We start from the raw sequence: 20977 nt of genomic DNA on the forward strand, positions 1-20977 counted from the left end.
AATGGAGAGAATGAAGTTCTCATTGTGACTCAGTGGGTTACAAACCCAACTAGTATCCATGAGGATGTGGGTTAAATCCCTGGCCTCGCTCAGTGAGTTAAGGATCCGGTGTTGCCGAAAGCTGCAGTGTAGGTCACAGATGTGACTCAGATCTGGCATTGCTGTGGCTGTGGCATAGGCTGGCAGCTGCAGCTCCAATTCGACCCCTAACCTAGGAACTTCCATATGCATTGGGTGCAACCCTAAAAAGACAAAAAAAAAAAAAAAAAAAAAAAAAAGAATGGAGAGAAATATTTCTCTTTTCTTTAGTGGGATGAACTTAAACTGCATAACTCAGCTTCTAACATGTATGTAAACTTTTTTTTTTCCTTTTGTTTTTTCTTTTTAGGGCCGCACCTGCAGCACATGGAAGTTCCTGGGCTAGGAATACTTACATTCCTCAAATCTTTATTCTATTGAGAGACTAACAGAACTGTGTGGATTATATAAAAGGGAATTTGTTCCCCCATCATATGAATTCCTTCAACATTTTAGGAACCCAGCCTAAAGCAACATGTCCTTACAAATGAAGGTTTATTATCCCTGAAATTAAGTTGCTTTTTGTTTCTTTGGCTGCCATCTAGTGGTCAAAGGTGTAATATCAATAAGACACAGCACATCTTTACATGTTGACTGAGGTCTTCCTTTCTTTAACATAAAAGTGATTTGGGGAGTTCCCGTCGTGGTGCAGTGGTTAACGAATCCGACTAGGAACCATGAGATTGCGGGTTCGGTCCCTGCCCTTGCTCAGTGGGTTAAGGATACGGCATTGCCGTGAGCTGTGGTGTAGCTTGCAGATGTGGCTCGGATCCCGCGTTGCTGTGGCTCTGGCGTAGGTAGGCTGGTGGCTACAGCTCCGATTGGACCCCTAGCCTGGGAACCTCCATATGCCACGGTAGCGGCCCAAGAAATAGCAAAAAAAAAAAAAAAAAAAAAAAAAAGTGATTTTGGAGGCAAACTGCTTATATTTGGAATGGATGGGTAAGAGGGCCCTACTGTAGAGCACAGGGAACTGTGTGTGATTGGGTCACTTTGCTGTACAACAGAAATAGAAGAAACATTGTAAATCAGCTATACTTTAATAAAAAAAAAAGTGAAAAAAATAAAGCCAAAAAAACACAGCTAATTAAATAAATACTTCTTTTGGCCTTTTTTTCTTAAGGGCTGCACCCACGGCATATGGAGGTTCCCAGGCTAGGGGTCGAATCTGAACTACAGCTGCCGGCCTATGCCCAGCCACAGCAACGCCAGATTGGAGCTGCCTCTGCAACCTACACCACAGCTCATGGCAATGCCAGATCCTCAACCCACTGAGCAAGGCCAGGGATGGAACCCGCAACCTCATGGTTCTTAGTCAGATTCGTTTCCGCTGTGCCACTACTGGAACTCCTAAAGCAGTATTATTGCAGGCACTAGGCAAATATTCTTTCCTCTAATTCCTATTTAGATTCCCTTTCCTGTAGCCTGGTCTACAGTCTTCCATGAAAAGACACTTCTCAAGTATCTATTTAGCACTAATACTCTACATTAGGACCAGGGTTAAAAAGGATGCATAAGATGAGGTTGTTGGCTTCCAAGATGGGGAGACAAGAGCTCAAATGCTGAGTGCTTAAAAACAGAATAGATGAGTCACTAGGAAGAAAGAAAATCTGTTTCGTTGCCCCAAAGAGTTTGAGTGATGTGTGGCGTTTCTTGTGGAGGGACAAGCACATGAGAAAGGCGGAAGGCTGCATGTGGGGGACACTGATAAGTGCTATCGGAAGGAAGCAGAAGCAGGGGCTAGGGCAGGAAGGGCCTTTTGAGATGGCATTCCTTAGCTATTCCCATAGCAAACAACCTGGGAACCTCAGTAGCATCCAATAAATAGCCCTTATTTCTCACTGGTGACTGCAGGTGGGCTGGGCTAACTGTGCCCTACTTGTCTCGCAGCCTCTCCTGGGCCCCTCCTGGGGCCAGTGGGCTAGCCTGGGACTGTTCTTTGCATGTTACTGGTAGAAGTACAAGAGGAAAAGCAGGAACAGGTAAGGCCTCTTAAGGTCAAGGCTTGGAACTAACCTCCTCTCTCTTCCCTGAGGACTCTTAGCCAAAGTGAGTCACTTGGCTGAAACCAAGTCAGAGGCAGAAAATACCCTCCACCCCTTTAGTGCCTTTGGTGGGAATGACTATGAGGTCACATGTCAAAAGACTGGGGAGTGGGGCAGTGTGGAAATTGGGGCCAATAATGCAATCTGCCACAAGTTCTATCTCGGAAATGCTGGATTTGACATATCCGTGTGTTATCATTACGTAGCTCGAAACAAAGGTCTGCTTTTGACTGATAGACCCAGGAGTCCCAAACTCTTGTGGACCCCATTCCACATCAACTGGTCCAGAATCTCTATGAGTGAGACTAAGAGTCTCCCTTTAACTAGTTCCCCAAATGATGATTCTTATTCTCTGAAGTCTGAGACCCACTGGTGGATACATGACCCCCCCCTCCAAAAAAACAGACACTGCCTTAAAGTTGTGAAACATGTCAGGACTGCTTTGTATCCAAACCTGGCTTCTATAACATGTTTCAGCACCCACCTCCCAGAGCTTAGGCAGCAAGACCCTTGCCACCAGCTTGGATGCAAACCCAGCTGGACTCTAATGTACTGGCGGCTAAACAGTCGATTGTCAAGTATTAGTTAATGGTATCTCTCAGGGTTAATTCTAACCTGGCAACAAAGCCTAAGCCTAAGAAGAAAGGCATTTAATGTAAGGTTTCAATCTCTGCTAAGCAGGAGAGCTTTGAAGAGCCTGTGAAACCACGTGCCTCCACTCGAGGTTTATCCTGCCTGCTTTACAAACCCGAACTAGTCATCTCCTCAGAGTTAAATTTTATGAAAAAACAGACTTCTCTCTCCCCCCAGGAATTCTCTGATTCCCAGTTTATTCTCTGAATGTTCAGGTCCGAGCCTATGAAATCTGATGCTTCTTCAAGAAAAAGAGGAGGAAAAGAAAAACCCTCTCATGACTCAATTTTTTTTTTTTTTTTTTTTGGTATCATTTAAAGACGTTCAAAGCTTAGAGAAGCTCCTGAGAGATGCTATCATCTATGGCCAGCCTCGAACCCGCAGAGCTTGGAAAAAGATTCTCATCCTAGTGGAGGGCATCTACAGGTATGTAAATAGCCAAGCCATTCCGACACGTGGGAGGCCCACAGCAGGCTGCCAAGTGGGGCAAGGCTGACCCCTCCTGGCTAAATGGAAACATGAGTTAGATACAGGTCCTATGAAGGGATCTGTGCCAGAGCCATCAACATGAGCCGTCAGTCTCGCATTGGGTCTTGGGTCGCCCGTCTTTTCAATGACCTCGCCTATCGTGGAACACCTTGGAGGCCAGTGAGCTTGAGAAGATGTCATTAGACATGTCCTCACAGGGCACTGCTCCCTTGCATTGATTTTACCTTTGGCTGCACCACAATTTCAAAGGCGGTCAGGGGCTGGTTATTCAACAGAACACTCTTTGCCTTTAAGACAGTAATAGATGTTGCCAATGGCTACCTGGCTGCCCCTAACTCAACAGAGCACCCAGACTCCAGTGCTCGCTGAACTTGGCCAATTGTTGGCTTCAGAATACAAAAGGCCTGCACATATTTTCCTCACGATATCACTCATCTGGAGTGCGATTCTCTTTTTTATTTATTTATTTTCATTTTAAGGCTGCATCTGCGGCATATAGAAGTTCCCAAGCTAGGGGTCTACTTGGAGCTGCCTCTTCAGGCTTACACCACAGCCACAACAACACCAGATCTAAGCTGCATCTGCAACCAACACCGCAGCTCATGGCAACACAGGATCCTTAACCCACTGAGTGATGCCAGGGATCAACCCATATCCTCCTGGATGCTATGTCGGGTTCTTAAACCATTTCGACACAATGAGAGCTCCTGGAGTGCATTTCTTTACCCAGAGCTGGAAAGAGGGTTTTAGCACCTGAAGGTAGGCTGGGTCTTCCTGCAGCTTTTAGGCTGAGCAGACAAAACATCCACTACACTGATCAGAGCTGCGTTTTTATACTTCAGGTTGTGATGGAATTTGCTTCATTCTCTGTCTGAAGTGATTATTGTTACTAACATGGAAATTGCCTCTGAGCCTGTCTTCTGTCACAATGCCCTAGCCCATGAACTGAGGGAACATTACTCCAGAGTTGCTCACTCCTCAATCAGTTCTCAATCCTAAAGTGCAAAGAACCAAGGGTGATGTTTCCTAGGAAACGGTTCTAGAAAAGCGAACATTATGAAAAGGAAGAGAATGAAGGCTTAACTTCCCAACAAGGAAGGGTGTGGCTGCAGAGGAGACTGGAGATCAGAAGCGGCATCATTTCTTTTTTTTTGGCCACAGCCAAGGCATATGGAATTCCCAGGCCAGGGATCAAACCTGCACCATAACAGTGACAAAGCTGGATTTTTAATCCACTGAGCCGCTGGGGAGCTCCAGAAGCAGCCTTTCTTTCAGCAGCTAATCGAATCACCTCCCAGACACATTTGGTCGTGCGCAGTTGTCACGACCACAGTGGAGTACTACTGGCATTAGTTGGGCTGAGTCCAGGAGTGCCTTTAAACCTCCATCAGGTTCAAGGGATGGTCCCCATGACGGAGAATTACTGGGCTCGAAATGTTAACAATGCCAAGGTTGAGAAGTCCTACTCTCCGAATAACTGAACCACTCACTGCCCTGAGCTTGCTCCTTATAGGAAATAATCTCATCTCAACTTCGGGCTGTCCTAACCTCAAGCATGGATCTTTCTCCCTGTGATTTGTGCCAGATGCCAGCCTGTGAGGGGAGCCCTTAGCTAAACACCTGTCGGTCAGGCCTGGATGGATGGGAGCACAGATCAACTGAGGGAGAACAGACGGGCATCTTCCTTAAGCAGAGTAAACAGAACCCGACTGCAAATAAACAGAACTTGGCTCCACTCAAGGGAAGCTGTGTTCTAAGTACTTTGATCACGGCTGAAATTAAGTGGACCACCAGTGTTTCACTGTCAAACATCCCTATCAGTTATACAGGCAACCACCGGGGCAGCAGGGCTTGTTAACAGCTATACTGGGCCTGGGTACTACTGTGATCTTAAGATGACAAGGGAGCCAGGTGTGGACTTTGGCTCCAAGTCAAGGTGGCACCCATCACAGTTTAGGGTTCACGAGCAGTGGTGACGACCCAGTGACCTACTGCTGTTAAACAATCCACCCCAAAGTCCCATAGCTTATACAGTTATTCTTTCCCAGTCAAAGCACATCACAAGACAATCACTGATTCAAGGGGAGGAGAAAGAGACCCCACCTCTTGATGGCAGGATTGGCTTGAAGGTACAGGGATGGGAAGACTTGCAGGTAGCTGTCTTTGGAGGCGACTCCATCGCCCTGACATGTATACAGAGAGAAGCCTCCACTGTCCATGCACCTGCCTTCACAGAGAGGTTCCAGAGTTCCTGTCATGGTACAGTGGAATTGAATCCAACTGAGAACTGTGAGGTTGCAGGTTCAATCCCTGGCCTCACTCAGTGGGTTAAAGATCCGGTGTGGTGTAGGTCACAGATAACATCTCACATCTGGCATTGCTGCATCTGTGGCGTAGACTGACAGCTGTAGATCGGATCCGACCCCTAGCCTGGGAACTTCCATATGCCGCCAAATGTGGCCCTAAGAAGCAAAATAATAATAACAATAATAATAATAATAATAATAATAATAATTTTAAAAAATGAAGTAAAAAAAAAAAATCCACACAGAGGTTCCTTTCATCTCACCTGCACAGGAATGTTGTCTCTAAACCAGGCTGTAACCTAAAAGGCCTCCTTCATCAAAAGGACACAGGGGGCCTCGGTACCTCCTGGGGCCTCTGTTTCTTCATCTGTAAAATAAGGCTTGTCCAGAGTGGAATTCTGGAACACCTGGACATTCTCCTTTGCTGCTTCTCACCAGAAAATGAAATCATTTCCCACCAGATTTTCCAAAGGGCCAGGGTTTGGGATGTGAATTCACTAGTTCAATGTGGGAGTTCCTGTTGGGCTTCAGCGGGCTAAGATCCATGAGGATGCGTTCGATCCCTGGCCTCACTCAGTGGGTTAAAGGATCCAGCATTGCCACACACTGCGGTGTAGGTGGCAGGCAAGGCTTGGATCTGGTGTTGCTGTGGCTACGGCATAAACCAGCAACTGCAGCTCCAGTTCTGCCCCTAGCCTGAGAACTTCTCTGTGCCACAGATATAGCCCTAGAAAGGAAAACAAAAACAAAAACAAAAACACGTGCACGTTGACTTTTTAGAGAAGTGTTATGGACATATACCTTGTTGACGTCCACACAGACCCTCCTTAGAGTTTTTGCTCCCAGATCTTTTTTTATCTCTGGCTATAGTTTGCCCCCATGGGCAGAATCTGACCCCCCCCCCCAGATAGCTCACATGAATCAATTTTTTGCAAAAGTCCGGAAAAGAGCAGTCAGCCAAATCAGACCAGTCCAGGTAGCATCAAGGTAGAAAAGGCTAGATACCAATTCCAAGAAGTCAGTAAATGCCACAAAAGCAGTTGTGATAATGGTCAGAATAGTAACAACAATATCATCATCGATAGGTCAAGGAAATTTCTCAATCGCAATGAATCGGACACCTAGGCTTCTCAGAGACACAAAACTAGGAGACTCTAAATAGTGCTTGGAGTCCCCTGGTGGCCTAGTGGTTAAGGTTAACAGCCTACAATGTTGTCACTGCTGTGGTACAAGTTTGATCCCTGGCCCCAGGAATGTCCGCATGCCATGGGCATGGCCAAAAAATAAATAAATAAATAAAAAATAAAATAAGATAAAATAGTACTTAGGAGTTCCCATTGTGGCTCAGTGGGTTAAGTATCCAACAGTGTCTGTGAGGATGTGGGTGAAATCCCTGGCCTTGCTCAGTGGGTTAAGGATCTGGTGTTGCTGTGACTGTGGTGTACGCCTGCAGCTGCAGCTCTGATTCAACCCTAGCCTGGGAACTTCCGTATGCCACAGGGACTAGAGTAAAAGGAAAAAAAAAAAAAAAAAAAAAGAAGAAGAAGAAGAAATAGTGCTTAAAGGAAATTGCAGATGCAAAAGAGTACTATTGTACTCTTAAACCCAAAATCATGGCATTACAGAGTCAGGGGAATCAGGATCTGGAGGAAAGCCAGGGACATGGTCTCAAATCCAGTGTCATTGCCTACAGCGCTGTGCTCTTCAAGAGATTCTTTGGTAAGAATTAAAGGATATCACTTAAGCTAGTGTTTGGCAGAAGTCCAGCCCATAGTAAACCCACAACCAAGGTCAGCTGTCTTTATCATTAAATTTATTTTCAGTTGAGGAAGTTGCAACTTGGAACATGATAAGCCATCTGCGTAGCGAAGCTGCAGATAGAGATTGGAGCACAGGACACACACTTATCATGCAAAGCATCTCACACGGGCCATCTTGAGTAGGTACCCCTGGTACCCTTGAGGTTATTGTGAGGATAAAGACATTGAGGTGTGAGACCCCAAAAGCTAGCCCCAGGGCAGAGAACTGAGATGAAACAATCGAACCAGGTGGCCCTGCTGGGACAGAGGCCCAGTGTCAACTGAAGGGACAGCGCATGTGTCCACATCCATCGCAGTAAACATGGAAAATGCAAGGTCATCCATGTGCCTTTCACCATGAACCTCTCTAGGGCTTAGTTTCTTCATCTGCAAAATAGAGAGATTAAAACTTGAAGTCTAAAGTTCCATGATTCCATGATTTGGGGGCATAAAAGTATAATAATACCATTTTAGTGTTCTCATCTGCATTTTCCTTGAAGCATTGCTTTAAAGTCCCTCCCTTCTAGCTTTTTTGTCTCTGAGAAGTCTAGTGACCAATTTATCATGGTTGAGATATCTCAAAATTATTAAAAAGTACACTGGAGATGGGGAGAAGGCTCCCAAATAAACCTGGGATATAAACTAGCATAGTTGGAGCCCAAACTTTCAAAATAAAATTAATCAAGAACTGTGGACTTCCCACTGTGGCTCAGTGGGTTAAGAACCCAACATCATGGCTGTGAGGATGCAGGTTTGATCCCTTGCCTCGCTCAGTGGGTTAAGGATCCAGCATTGTCGCAAGCTGCAGCATAGGTCACAGATGCGGCTCAGATCCAGCATTTCTGTGGCTGTGGTGTAGGCCTTACCTGCAGCTCTGATTGGACCCCTAGTCCAGGAATTTTCATATACCAGAGGTGCAGCCCTAAAAAGAAAAAAGAAAGGAAGGAAGGAAGAAAGGAAGGAAGAAGGAAGACTGCCCAACCCTTTCAAAAAAAAAAAGACATATATAAACAATTTTTGAAATCCCAGAATGCCAGTTTCTCTAAGACTATAAGCCATTCTCTTGCCCCAAATAATGTCAGTGTAAGGACTGAGAACTTCAATGGTAAATTCTAATCTATACCTCAGTGGTTTAAACAAATAAAGACAAAGAAAAAGAGAGCTCTAGTTACTTTGCTTTTAATTAACCTTAGCGCCTTTACAGCCCTCTCTTTCCACCTTCCTTTCTTCTCTTGGATTATACTCTGGGCCCACCAAGGAGGTTTTTCCACCATGTAAGTTGGCAAAGCCGTGGTTTAATTCCCAGTCCTGCCAGTGGGTATTATGGTTTATATGTGGAGGAGAAGGTGGTGAGAGGGAGATTTCAAAGAGGAGTCTTGTCACTTAGCTAATACATTATGTAATATAAAAGATATAAAGAAATGTTTCACTGGCTTGCCTATTTAAGAATGATACACGTCTCTTCAAATTAACTAATGGAATTATCTTTACCTATGGTTGTGTTTTAGTTGTTTTTCTTTTTCTTTCTTTCTTTCTTTCTTTCTTTCTTTCTTTCTTTCTTTCTTTCTTTCTTTCTTTCTTTCTATTGAAGTCAAAAGAAAACACAAAATGTTCCACTCAGGAAGAAAGAATAAAACACTGTTTCTGAGCTTTTTTTTTTTTTAAATAGTTTTTGGCACAGTGTTCTTTGACAGCAATATGCAGGCATAACATCGGTAGCTTTTTTAACGTACACACAAAGCTCAATATCCCACTATAGGAAAAGGTTCGATTCAAATTTGGTCACATGGAGAAAAGAAAAACTTAGAGTGAATATAGCTCTTTATAAAAACTGTGTTGTCTCTTGGACTCACATGTGCCCTGCGTTGACTCCAGAAATCAACAGTCTCGTCGAGTCATTAATCTTAGAGGAAGAAATATAAACCAGGTGGGCAGGATCCTAACATCAACTGGACCAGCCCCAGCAAAGATGGCTAATTAGCTGCCCTGAGTGTCTGCAAACTGTTCAATATTAACCCTGGCTCCTGTGCCAAATTCAGTTTTAGAACAAAGAAGGGCTGTTTGTGACATGTCAGGTTTTCAGCATGTTTGGGTTACCAACTTCTAACATTTTCAAAGATGAGAAGAAGATTCTAGAATTTGGAGGGCATGCAGCCATTTATTATGTATGCCACCCATATGTCTTCCTCCCGGAAGCTTCCATGCAGACCTCCCAGTTTCTCATATTAGGTCCCGTGGCCACCATTTCCTCCCAAGCTCCTCCTGAGAACAAGAACAGCCCGATACACGCATTAGGTGTCAGACACTTTATCAGCATTATTTCTTGTCATCCTTAGAAAGACCTTACAAGCAGGGTGCCATCCTCTTGCCTATTTTACACTGAGGAAACCAAGGCAGAGAATATCAAGGTGCCAAGGTCCTCGGTTAGTAAGTGGCATTGGGTCCAATTTCAGCTTAGGCAGTCAGAGAGCTGACCCACGTCCCCTTCAACAGAAACAACTTGATTAGGAGATCAGGGTTCATAGATGCAAACTATTGCCTTTGGAATGGATTAGCAATGAGATCCTGCTGTGTAGCACTGGGAACTCTGTCTAGTCACTTCTGATGGAGCATGAGAATGTGAGAAAAAAGAATGTGTACATGTATGTGTGATTGGGTCATCATGCTGTACAGTAGAAAAAAAAATTTTATTGGGGAAACAACAATTAAAAAATTATGAAAAGAAACAACTTGAACTAACAATTACTCTAAGAAAATGCTGTAATTTAGGTTTGCAAGAAAATGCTTGCAAACCTTGATAAGAGAAGATGACTCTCTTTGGTCTTCATTTCATTAAAATCTGAAAAGAGCTTTCAAATGGCCTTGTGAGAAGCATGCATGCAATAAGCTGCCATTAACCTTAAGAACATTTTCTGTGCAAGACAACGTCAAGAGCATTAGAAGACTCATCGATATACACAATGGAATACTACTCAGCCATAAAAAAGAACTACATAATACCATTTATAGCAACATGGATGGAACTAGAGACTCTCATACTGAGTGAAATAAGTCAGAAAGAGAAAGACAAATACCATACGATATCACTTATAACTGGAATCTAATATACAGCACAAATGAACATTTCCACAGAAAAGAAAATCATGGACCAGGAGAATAGACTTGTGGACGCCCTGGGGGAGAGGGAGGGAGTGGGAGGGATCAGGAGCTTGGGGTTATTGGATACAACTTGGAATGGATTTACAATGAGATCCTGCTGAGTAGCATTGAGAACTGTGTCTAGATACTTACATTGTAACAGAACAAAGGGTGGGGAAAAAAAATGTATACATGTAAGTGTATCTTGGCCCCCATGCTGTACAGCGGAAAAATAAATAAATTAATTAAAAAAAAAAGACTCATCGGGTTAAGAATCTGGTGTTGTCGTTGGCACAGTTTCAATCCCTGGCCAGGGAACTTGCATAAGCCATGGGCACTTCCCCCCCCACCCCCCAAAAAAGACAAACCACAGATTGCAAAAGATACATTTGATAAAGGACTGTTATCTAAATATTCAGAGAACTCTTAGAACTCAACATTAAGAAAACAACCAAAGACCAGGATCCCAGGATCGGCAGCCTCTCTAAAGCACTGGAACGCAGGTTCAATCCCTTGCCTGGCACAGTGGATTAAGGATTCAGTGTTGCCACAGTTGCTGCATAGGTCACAACTGCAGCTCAGATCAGAGGAACTTCCTTTGCCTTGGGGCAGCCAAAAAAGAAAAGAAAGATAAAGTGAGAGAGAAAGAGAGAGGAAGGAAGGAAAGAGGAAAACAACCAGGTTGAGAAATGGGCCAAAGACCTTAGCAGATACCTCACTGAAGAATATGTACAGATGGCAAAAACATGTGAAAAGATGCTCCACATCAGATGCTATCAGGGAAATGCAAATGAAAACAGTGAGGTACCACTATGCATCTATTAGCAGGCCACAAACTGGAGCCCTGACAGTAAGTGCTGGTTAGGCTGTGCCGCACCCTGGAGGTCTCCTTCATTCACTGCTGGTGAGAATGTGAAATGGGACTGCCGCTTGGGAAGACAGTTTGGTAGTTTCTGACAAACATACTCTTAACATACAATCTAGCAATCATGCCACTTGGTATTTACCTAAAGGAGTTGAAAACGTGTGTCCGTGTAAAACCCTGCACACAGATGTTTATAGCCTCTTTGTTTATAATTGCCCAAACTTGGAAGCCACCCAAATGCTCTTTGGTTGGCAAATGGATAAATACACAACTAGATAATGAAGTATTATTCCATGTAAAAAGAAATGAGCTATCGAGCCATGAAAACTCATGGAGGAAACCTGAATGGATATTCCTAAGTGAAAGCAGTCAGTCTGAAAAGGTTAAATAGCATATGATTCCAACTACATAATCATGTTCTGGGAAAAGGCAGAATTATGGAAACAGCAACAAGGTCCCTGCCTGCCCAGGGTTCAGTAGGGGGTGGGATGAATAGGTGGAGCTCCCTGGATTTTTAGGGCAGTGACAATAGTTATATGATAGTGATGGACACATGTCATTATGCATTTGTCCAAACCCATAGAAGGTACAACACCAAGAGTGAACCATAATATAAACTATGGGCTTTAGATGGTGATGTGTCAATGTCAGTTAATTGGTTTTAACAAATGTACCACTGTGGTGGGTGATGTTGATAAGGGGAGAGGTTATGCATCTGTCAGGGAGAGGGTACACAGGAAATTTCTGTAACCTCTGCTCAATTTTGCTGTGAACCCAAAACTGCTGTGCAAAATAAAATCTTTTAAAAAAAAGCACAAATGCTACATCCAATACCCGTTGGTCTGGGTAACTACATACCAGCAGGACTGTTTGACTAAATCAGCCTAAGGCTCAAGTTATTTTTAATACATTAAAGTGACTAAGTAAACTAATTAAGAAGAAGGGAGAAGTTCAACTCTCTGTTTGCATCGATTGACTAGTTCATGAACTAAATTGACAGGTGGCTCGAATTGTTTGACAAGGTCCTTTGTGGCATGAGAGTGTGAGTCTGTGTGTTTTCCTAGAACTTGCCTGTCAGTGCAGTCAAAACTATGTGCCATGTAAATGCAGCTTACAGAGTGTTCTGAGAACTGATTCAAGATAAAAGGTCTCTTAAATCCCTTGGGTTCCAGAGGTGCCACGTCAATCTGAATGTTAATCTTCCTTGCTTATTTACTTCCTGTTTTTCCCTCTGTTGGAGGACTTGAAGAGTTTTTTGCAAATTACAAAACCATGGACATTTACGATAATACCATGAAAAATTAAGCATTTCTGGCTAAATCAAAAGTTGATCTATAGCAGTGGTTCTCAACCAGCAGTGCTGGAATCTCCTGGGAGCTTGGTAGAAATGCAGATTCTCAGCCCACCTCAGACCTAATAAATCAGAAACCCTGGGGGCGGGGCTTAGCAATATGTGTGTTAACAAATCTTTCAAGAGATTCTGTTGCTCACTCAAGATTGGGAACCATTGCCCTAAAGGAAAAGAAAGGACACCATGAGGTGCCTTAAGTAAGCCTTTGACTTCAGTGAGGACTGAATTAAAGAGCCTTGGCTTTAATGACTACTAAGATGTCTTCAAGTTCTTTTGCATGTTTTGAATTCCTACTTTTATTTTATTTTTTATTTTTATTGCTGTGCCTGTGGCCTATGGAAGTCCTTCAGAGGAAGCTGAGGCCTATGCCACAGCCACGTCTGCTACCTATGCCACAACTTGTAGCAATGCCAGATCCTTAACACACTGAGTGAGTCCAGGGATCGAACTCGCATCCTCATGGAAACAACATCAGTTTCTTAACCTGATGAGCCACAACAGGAACTTCTGAATTCCTTCTTTTAATTTCCAGTAATTCAAGTACTGGGTTTAGGTCAAACAGAACTGGGCAAATAGGAGCAGGCTGATAAAGATGCATTAGTATAGAGCAATTTAATTAAAACTAGCAAAGTACCTAGAATCCAACATGGTGGTTTTAGTTACACTAGTCAGTTTTACCGATACAATTGATCACCAATGCCATGAGCTAATAGTTCACCCGGGAATTAGCTGTAACAACTCAAAGGGCTTAAATCCATTGGATAAAAATGACTATTCCAAGTGCAATAACACCAGAGCAGCCTGATAGAGAGGGTGGCCTCAGCACAATAAAACAAGCCTTGAGAAGAAAAGAATGGCCTGTGTCTGTCATCCCTGTCTGGTGTCTGTCTGGGCAGGCTGTCTGCAAGGGGCAGTGACCCAGAGCTGCCCCAGATGGCACACCTGCTGACAACATTTCTCCTTCTGCTCTAGCATGGAAGGTTCCATCGTGTATCTGCCCCAGATCGTGGCTCTAAAGAAGAAATACAAGGCTTACCTCTACATAGATGAAGCTCACAGTATTGGGTCCCTGGGCCCCACTGGTCGAGGTGTGGTGGAATTCTTTGGAATGGACCCCAGAGACGTCGATGTGTGCATGGGCACTTTCACCAAAAGCTTTGGAGCCTCAGGGGGCTACTTAGCTGGAAGAAAGGTAAGTATGTTATGTCTGTTTAGAACCTGAATGCCCTGGGAACGCCACCTGAGGGGCTCTCTGGTGTCCTCCAGAGTGTCTGTGCAGCTTGGCAACCCAGATCCATCAGCACAGCCTAGTGGGTGTGTTCACAGCCAAGGGAGGCCCAGGTCAAGAAGCCTGATGGTGCGAGAGGCATGGGATGCATGATGACATGATCAGAAAAAAGACAACACTGGCTGTGCACCCAGGCCAAGACTTAGTGCAAAGGAGAAGGATGGCATACTCTGCAGGGCAGCATCTAAGGAGTCATAGAATGAACATCAGTCTTGCAGACACATGGCAGGAAGGGGCAGGGCCTCTAAGAAGTCTTAGAATGAATGTCAGTTTTGTAGACACATGACAGGAAGGGGTGGGGCATCTAAGGAGACTGAATGAATATCATTCTTGTAGACACATGACTGACAGGAGAGGGCAGGGTTCTTTTTCAGAAAGAGGGAATGATGGATATATCAGGCCAAAGAAATGATGCTACGAAACTGTAAGCAGTTTGGCTTTGGTGGTGTGAAGAAAGCAAGGTGGGCAGTAGAAACAGTGGGTAAAAGTCAGAGGCTGAGGGCGTTGAGCTACACGTTGGGGGTTTTAAGAATTGTAGCAAGATCGGAAATGTCTCTTCTTTTTTTTGTGGGGGGCGGCTTTTTAGGGCCTCACCCTCGGTGTGTAGAAGTTCCCAGGCTAGGGGTAGAATCGGAACTGAAGCCACTGGCTACAGCCACACCCACAGTCAGCCAAATCAGAGCCTATCTGCAGCCTATACCACAGCTCACGGCAATGGTTGGATCCTTAACCCACTGAGTGAGGCCAGGGATGGAACCTTCGTCCTCATGGATGCTAGTCAGATTGCTTTCCACTGAGTCATGATGGGAACTCCCTGGAAATGTCTTTTTAAAAGATTTTTCTCTCCCACAAATGTGGGTAAGTTGTGGGTCAGAGCTTGTCATCCTCTAATGTCTTTTCCACCTGACTTAAGATTCTGATCTGATGGGATGAGACTAAGGAAGCGTTAGCCCCGTGCTTCTAGTGCCAGTATTACCAAGGGCACTGCCAACATAAAACAAATGCTATCACATTTAAAATGGATAAGCAACAAGGTTCTGCTCTACAGCACAGGGAACTATATCCAGTCTCTTGGGATAGAACATAATGGAAGATAGTGTGAGAAAAAGAATGTATATAGATGTATGACTAGATCATGATGCTACAGAGCAGAAATTAAACAACAATGAGTATAGTAAATCAACTATACTTTAAAAAAAATGCTTAAAAGAATTTTAAAAGAAGAGGGAAAGGAAGGAGAGAAAGAAAATGAAATTAAACCCAGGTTTGGTAGTTCCTGTTGTGATTCAGCAGGTTAAGAACCCAACTAGTATCCATGAGGATGAGGATTCGATCTCTGGATACACTCAGTGAATGAAGGATCCGGTGCTGCTGTGAGCTGTGGCATTGGTCTCGAACATGGCTCAAATCTGGTGTTGTCGTGGCTGTGCTGTAGGCTAGCAGCTGCAGTTCCAATTTGGCCCCTGAGAACTTCCAAATGCCACAGTTGTGCCCCCCTGCAAAAAAGGGGAAAAAATGGGTTTGAGGTTTTAAAAAGTCAGTTATCTGCTCCCTTATATGAAAATTTTATCCAAATCCTAATGGCTACACCTCCCACAGGCCTACACCTGTCTCAAAGAGATGATGAGGGGGTGTTGGCTCCACTCAGGGGGACTCAGAAGACCCAAAAGCAAGTGGCTCAATGATTTCCCTAAATTCCGGATTCCTTACTTGTTGTCTCCAGCAGAAACAGGAGTTCAGACTACCGGTAAATCGTAAATCGTTTAGACAAACCAGGGAGTAGAGCCGAAAGTGATCTAGTCATTGAAAGCCTATGATTTAAAGTAACAGTTTTTAATGCAGCTGATTGCCCTGCCTTGAGAGGTACAAATGCTGAAAACGCTTAGAGCTTTCAGTGGTCTTTACCCTTCAATAAGCATTACTTTCTACCCAGCTCAAAGTTTTGCTCTTTATGGTTCCTCCACGGGCCTGTGGGAATTAGCTGGGTGATGCTAAAAACATAGGGAATGCCCAGGATCTTACACAATTTTAAAGCTAAATCTGTCGAGAGGTTAACAGTTCTCTTCCTTGACTGTCACAGCAATGGGATGAGAGCATCTTTAATTCAGGAGCACTCTCACACAGGCTACTTGGCTTTGTGAGCTTGTGGTTTTGTGATTACTTTAACAGCAGTTCTGAACTACAAAATTTTTAATCAAGCGTAACTCTGTTTCCTGAACCAAAGGCACCTGAATAAACGGAAGTCAGCAGATCTTTGAAATGTGTCAAATTTGGGAGCCGTCACAAGGTTCCACTCAGATTCCCCTTTAAACCAAGGCTCCCGACCACCAGAAGTTAGGACAAGCTGAGTATGGTTCTCCCTCAGACTCTATTTGCCCTTGTCGGGGGAACTGCTCTTGATTTGGGGAAGATACTAAGCAATTGTGAAAATTATTATTTACACTAATTGGGATGAAGAAAAAGTATGTAGATCTTTTTTTGCTCTTTAAAAAACTCATTCCGTGCATACTTGGACCCAGAGGGCTGCATCATTTCCCTTTCTCCCCCTCTTCTCACCCTCCCCCCTTACTTTCCCCTCCCCTCTTCCCTGCCCCTCCCTCCTCCATATTACACTGCAGCCTCTGAATTTACCACTAGATGGCAGCAAGAATTAGAGAGTGTTTGGCTGAGACCCATATGTCTTTACTGAGACTTGCTGCCCTGAAACAGCAAAATGCAAAATAGGGCAGTTTTCAAGACCGGGAGAGTGTGCAGGAAATAGGAGGCCATTCAAAAAAGTGTCTGGGTGTTTAGTCTCCTGATGACTTAAAAATCAGATAAACACCCATTTGGAATCAATTTGATGAGACTGTGATAAATCCAGGTAAACTGTGGTTTCCTTCCAACCTAATGAACCCGTGAGTTAATGGAACGTATGTATCTGCTCTTCTGTACATTTAAGTTGATAAATTATGTTAATTTTAAATTATGTGTAGTTTCCATTTAAATCCAAGTTTTTATTCCCCTGGACATGGATTTTGAGAAGAATTTTCACTTTGAGCCTTTTTTAAAAACTATACTTCTTAATTGGTAGGTCATAGAATTGGGCAAATGCTAAAGATCTTTGTTTGAAAAAAAATCTCCCTGCTATCCATTTAAACATTTTGAGTTCAGTTTTCAGAGTTACATCATCATGTTTTTTCTGGATATTTGAAAATATTTCCATTTGGGGGAGTACTGCAAAAGCCCCAGCATTCTAGATACTAGATACTACAAAAGCCCAAACACATTAATCACAAAGGATGTTAAACTGCACAATAGGATCTTACATTTTTCTGAAATCTTAATAATTTCAAGTTCACTACATGGATGGGCTTCCTAGTAAATCTTGATATTTAAAACTAATCACTTGGGTCCAAAACTCTAGAGAGGGACAAAACCGTTCACCTTATCTTAATAATTCTCTTTTTAAAGTCAGTGTCAGTGGTAGTGGTAGAGGGACTATATTCCCAATAACAATTTCTAGAAGGTTCTAGAAATCCTTTTGGAGTAGGTCAAGGTCAGAACTGCATGCCTTAGCAACCAGATGCGTCACAGAAGAAATTATACTTAGAAACGCACAAGAGAAAAATTGGTTTGGTGCTAAGATACAACCACAGAGAGAAGAGATTTTGGTTGTGGCTTCAGCCTTCTCTAAGAAAATGTCCTACAAATTCATCTCCACCCTTGGAGTTGACTGCCCTGGCCAGACCTACTCTCCCCACCTCAGGGAAACTGCTAAATCAGTCTCTCAAGAGCCAGCAAGGATTTACTGTTTTGCCCACTGTGGATTTAGAACTGCTATAGATGATCTGTGAATGGCCCATCTTGAAGCTTTTGTTCTTTCATAACCTTCAGTGGAACATCAGGTACTTCTATCCACCTCTCAGAGCTCCATGAATGGAGGCTTCTTCTTCTTCTGTTTCTTCTTCTTCTCCTTCTCCTCTTTCTCCTTCTCCTTTTCCTCCTCCTCCTTCTTCTCCTCCTCCTCCTCCTCCTTCTTCTCCTCCTCCTCCTCCTTTTATTTCAGCCATGCCTCCAAGCATGCAGAAGTTCCCCAGGCCACAGGTGGAACCCACAACACAGAAGTGACAAGATCAAATTTTTAACCTGCTGAGCCACCAGAGAACTCTCTGAAGAAAACCTGAGCTGGATAGTTTCCTTATTTTTATTTTTAAATTTGCGTCAATTCAGTTGCTGAGGAGACGGGTTCAACGTCATAGACTCTAGTTTTGGCGGGGGGCGGGGGGGGTGTCCAGATTTTTTAACCAGCATGGATCCTGTGTCCTTTCACATGCCTGGGGATGACACTGGCTTTCACAGCCTCCACAGACTGACCAGAGATTTGCAAACGAAGGAAGGAAAAATAGCCCTCAGGCCTGATAAGCTGCCGGGTTGAGATTCTGGAAAAGAAGTGGGGCAGGGCAGGCAGGATTGGTGGGAGTGTTAGACCCAGAAGTCTGGGTGCCAGAGGGAGGCAGAAGCCAGTTCTGCTCTGTGTGCTCAGCCCAGGCTGTCTTTACCAGCCCTTTGAAGTAAATGGGGGTCATGGAATAAACTCCAAGATGTTTATTCTAAGAGCCTCCTGTCTGATTTCCCCAGAAAAGCCACCCTTGTCTTTGAACTCCAGGCTTGGGGTTTTGCACTTACTAATGGCCTTAGAAACTCAGTCTGAGGAGACCTCTAACCTGCCTTGAAGGAAAACACAACCCTGACTCTCCTTGTCAAAGAATGAAGCCAACTCTTAACTACGGCTCATGGCACCCAGTGGACAATAATAGGAAGGAATCAGAAACCAGGAACTAAGGTTTCCGAGGCTCTGTGGGAGTTACTCTAGGAGCCCCACTTTCTGTACCAAGCAAGCAAGTGAGCTCCCATTCACGCACTCCAACTCTGAGAGAAATAAGATTATGGGCAAGATAGTCTCAACGTTAAAGGGAAGAGATACTATGCTGATGAAGCACTTATAAAACTAAGGGTGCACATGACCTTGGCTTTGTGAAATATCTGATTTGCAAAGGGAAATTGGAGTTTGGAGACATAAAGAGCCCGTTAGGGATCAAAGGCAACTTTGTATTATTTCTTCGGTTTTTGTCAGTGATGCCCCAAGGCTACACGAATATCACTACACCTCTTCCTAAGAATGCTGCTTAGTACTCCCTTCTATACACCAGGGACCTTCACCATCCTTCCTCGGTCCCTAAAACCCCTCTGCTTTCCACTAGACCATCAGTATTTTACCAGGCCCCCTCTAAATAGCCACCACTATGGATTTTAAGAGAGTGTATAAGAAAGTATATAACTCAAGAAGGTTTCAGGTTTTTTGCAGAAGTAAAAGTTAATAGATATGAAAGAGTTTGAGACTGATGCAATTCTCTGGTTTAGTACCATGAACACGGGAGTGTAATAGGAACTCTCCCCTTCCCCTGCTTCTCCAGAAGCACAATCTCTGTGGATTAAGGAAAGCACAACAGGGGTAAGGAGCTGTGAAGGAGGCTTGTCTGTGCTCTCCTGGGTCCTCCCTCACCCCATGCCAAGCCAACTCCTCTGATCTGAAGAAGTAATATAGTATAGTGCACATGGCAGAGGGATGCTAGAGCCAAACTCTGTGGGTCCACATCCTTGTTATCCAGCCAGTTTGGGGCTGGATCATTTTCTGATCTGGTCTGTAATTCAGTGATCCCACCTATCAAATGGAAATTAAAATAGTACCTACCTCAAAGCATTATTGTGAAGCTAAAATGAGTTAATACATAGAAAGTTCTTCAAATTGAGACTTATGCAGCTGATGAACATTAGCTTGGGGTCTATCAGTGAAATCATCAGCTCTGCTACCTCTGTAGTCATGTAGTCTGCCACAGGTCTGGGTCCTTTCTTTATTTTTTACTTATGTATTAAAAGTTTGTTTGTTTTTGTTTTATTTTTGCTTTTTAGAGCCCCACCTGAGGCATATGGAGGTTCCCAGGCTAGGGGTCTAATCTGAGCTACAGCTGCCGGCCTATGCCACAGCTGCAACAACGCCAGATCCAAGCTGCCTCTGCAACGTACATCACAGCTCATGGCAATGCCGGATCCTCAACCCACTGAGCAAGGCCAGGGATTGAACCTGCAACCTCATGGTTCCTAGTCGGATTCGTTTCTGCTGAGCCACGATGGGAACTCCCTATTTATTTATTTATTTATTTATTTACTTATTTATTTATGGCCTCCCTCATGGCATATAGAAGTTCCTGGGCCAGGAATTGAATCTGAGCTGCAGCTGGAATCTAAATGCCTCTCTTTTCCTTTTCACTCTTACCCAATAAGGCAGTTCTGGGCTTAAAACCTTTGGTTTGTTGTTTGGGTCTATTAATATGAGTCACATAACCTAACAGCATTCCCCTCTGCAAAAGGAGGGAGCTGCAATAAAGACAGTCCAAACTTTTATATTGTGGTCCTCTCCTCCCACCCCATGCTTCCATTTTTAAGAATCTCTGAGTTGGCAACCCATCAACAATAATTGCCAACAGCACCAGGAATTCACTTTACACCTGATGCTTTTTTTAAAAAATTAATTAATTAATTAATTTTCTACTTTTTAGGGTCCTTATCTGAGGCATATGGAGGTTCCCAGGCTAGGGGTCGAATCAGAGATACAGCTGCCAGCCTACACCACAGGCACAGCAACACCAGATCCGAGCTGCGTCTGCAACCTACACCACAGCTCATGGCAATGCCAGATCCTTAACCCACTGAGCAAGACCAGGGATTGAACCCGAAACCTCATGGTTCCTAGTCAGATTTGTTTCCACTGTGCCACAATGGGAACTTGTCATTTAAGGGAATCTCCCTTACCCACTCATGCTGGCCAGACCTCCTCTCTTTCCTCTGTATTCTGTTCGCCCTACTGCATATACTAGTTTGCGTGGCTTTTTACTTTTCTTGCCATTACTTCTCCATGGGCAGGAATACATCTGATGTAATATGT

The 20977-nt window shown here is 43.9% G+C and overlaps 1 protein-coding gene across 1 annotated transcript in view; it reads left to right on the forward strand.

The window, feature by feature from the left end:
- Positions 1-20977, forward strand: part of SPTLC3 (serine palmitoyltransferase long chain base subunit 3) — a 132649-nt gene that overhangs the window by 63046 nt on the left and 48626 nt on the right. The window contains exons 7-8 of the mRNA XM_003134257.5: positions 3077-3182; positions 13677-13896. Of these exons, the coding sequence (XP_003134305.1) occupies positions 3077-3182; positions 13677-13896 (326 nt within the window). The remainder of the gene's footprint in view (positions 1-3076; positions 3183-13676; positions 13897-20977) is intronic.

This window comes from Sus scrofa, chromosome 17 (genome assembly GCF_054392235.1).
Source record: "Sus scrofa isolate SSC_HxYL_T2T_F1_AM1 chromosome 17, Sscrofa_HxYL_maternal_Yorkshire_Landrace_v2.0, whole genome shotgun sequence".
NCBI classification, from domain to species: domain Eukaryota; kingdom Metazoa; phylum Chordata; class Mammalia; order Artiodactyla; family Suidae; genus Sus; species Sus scrofa.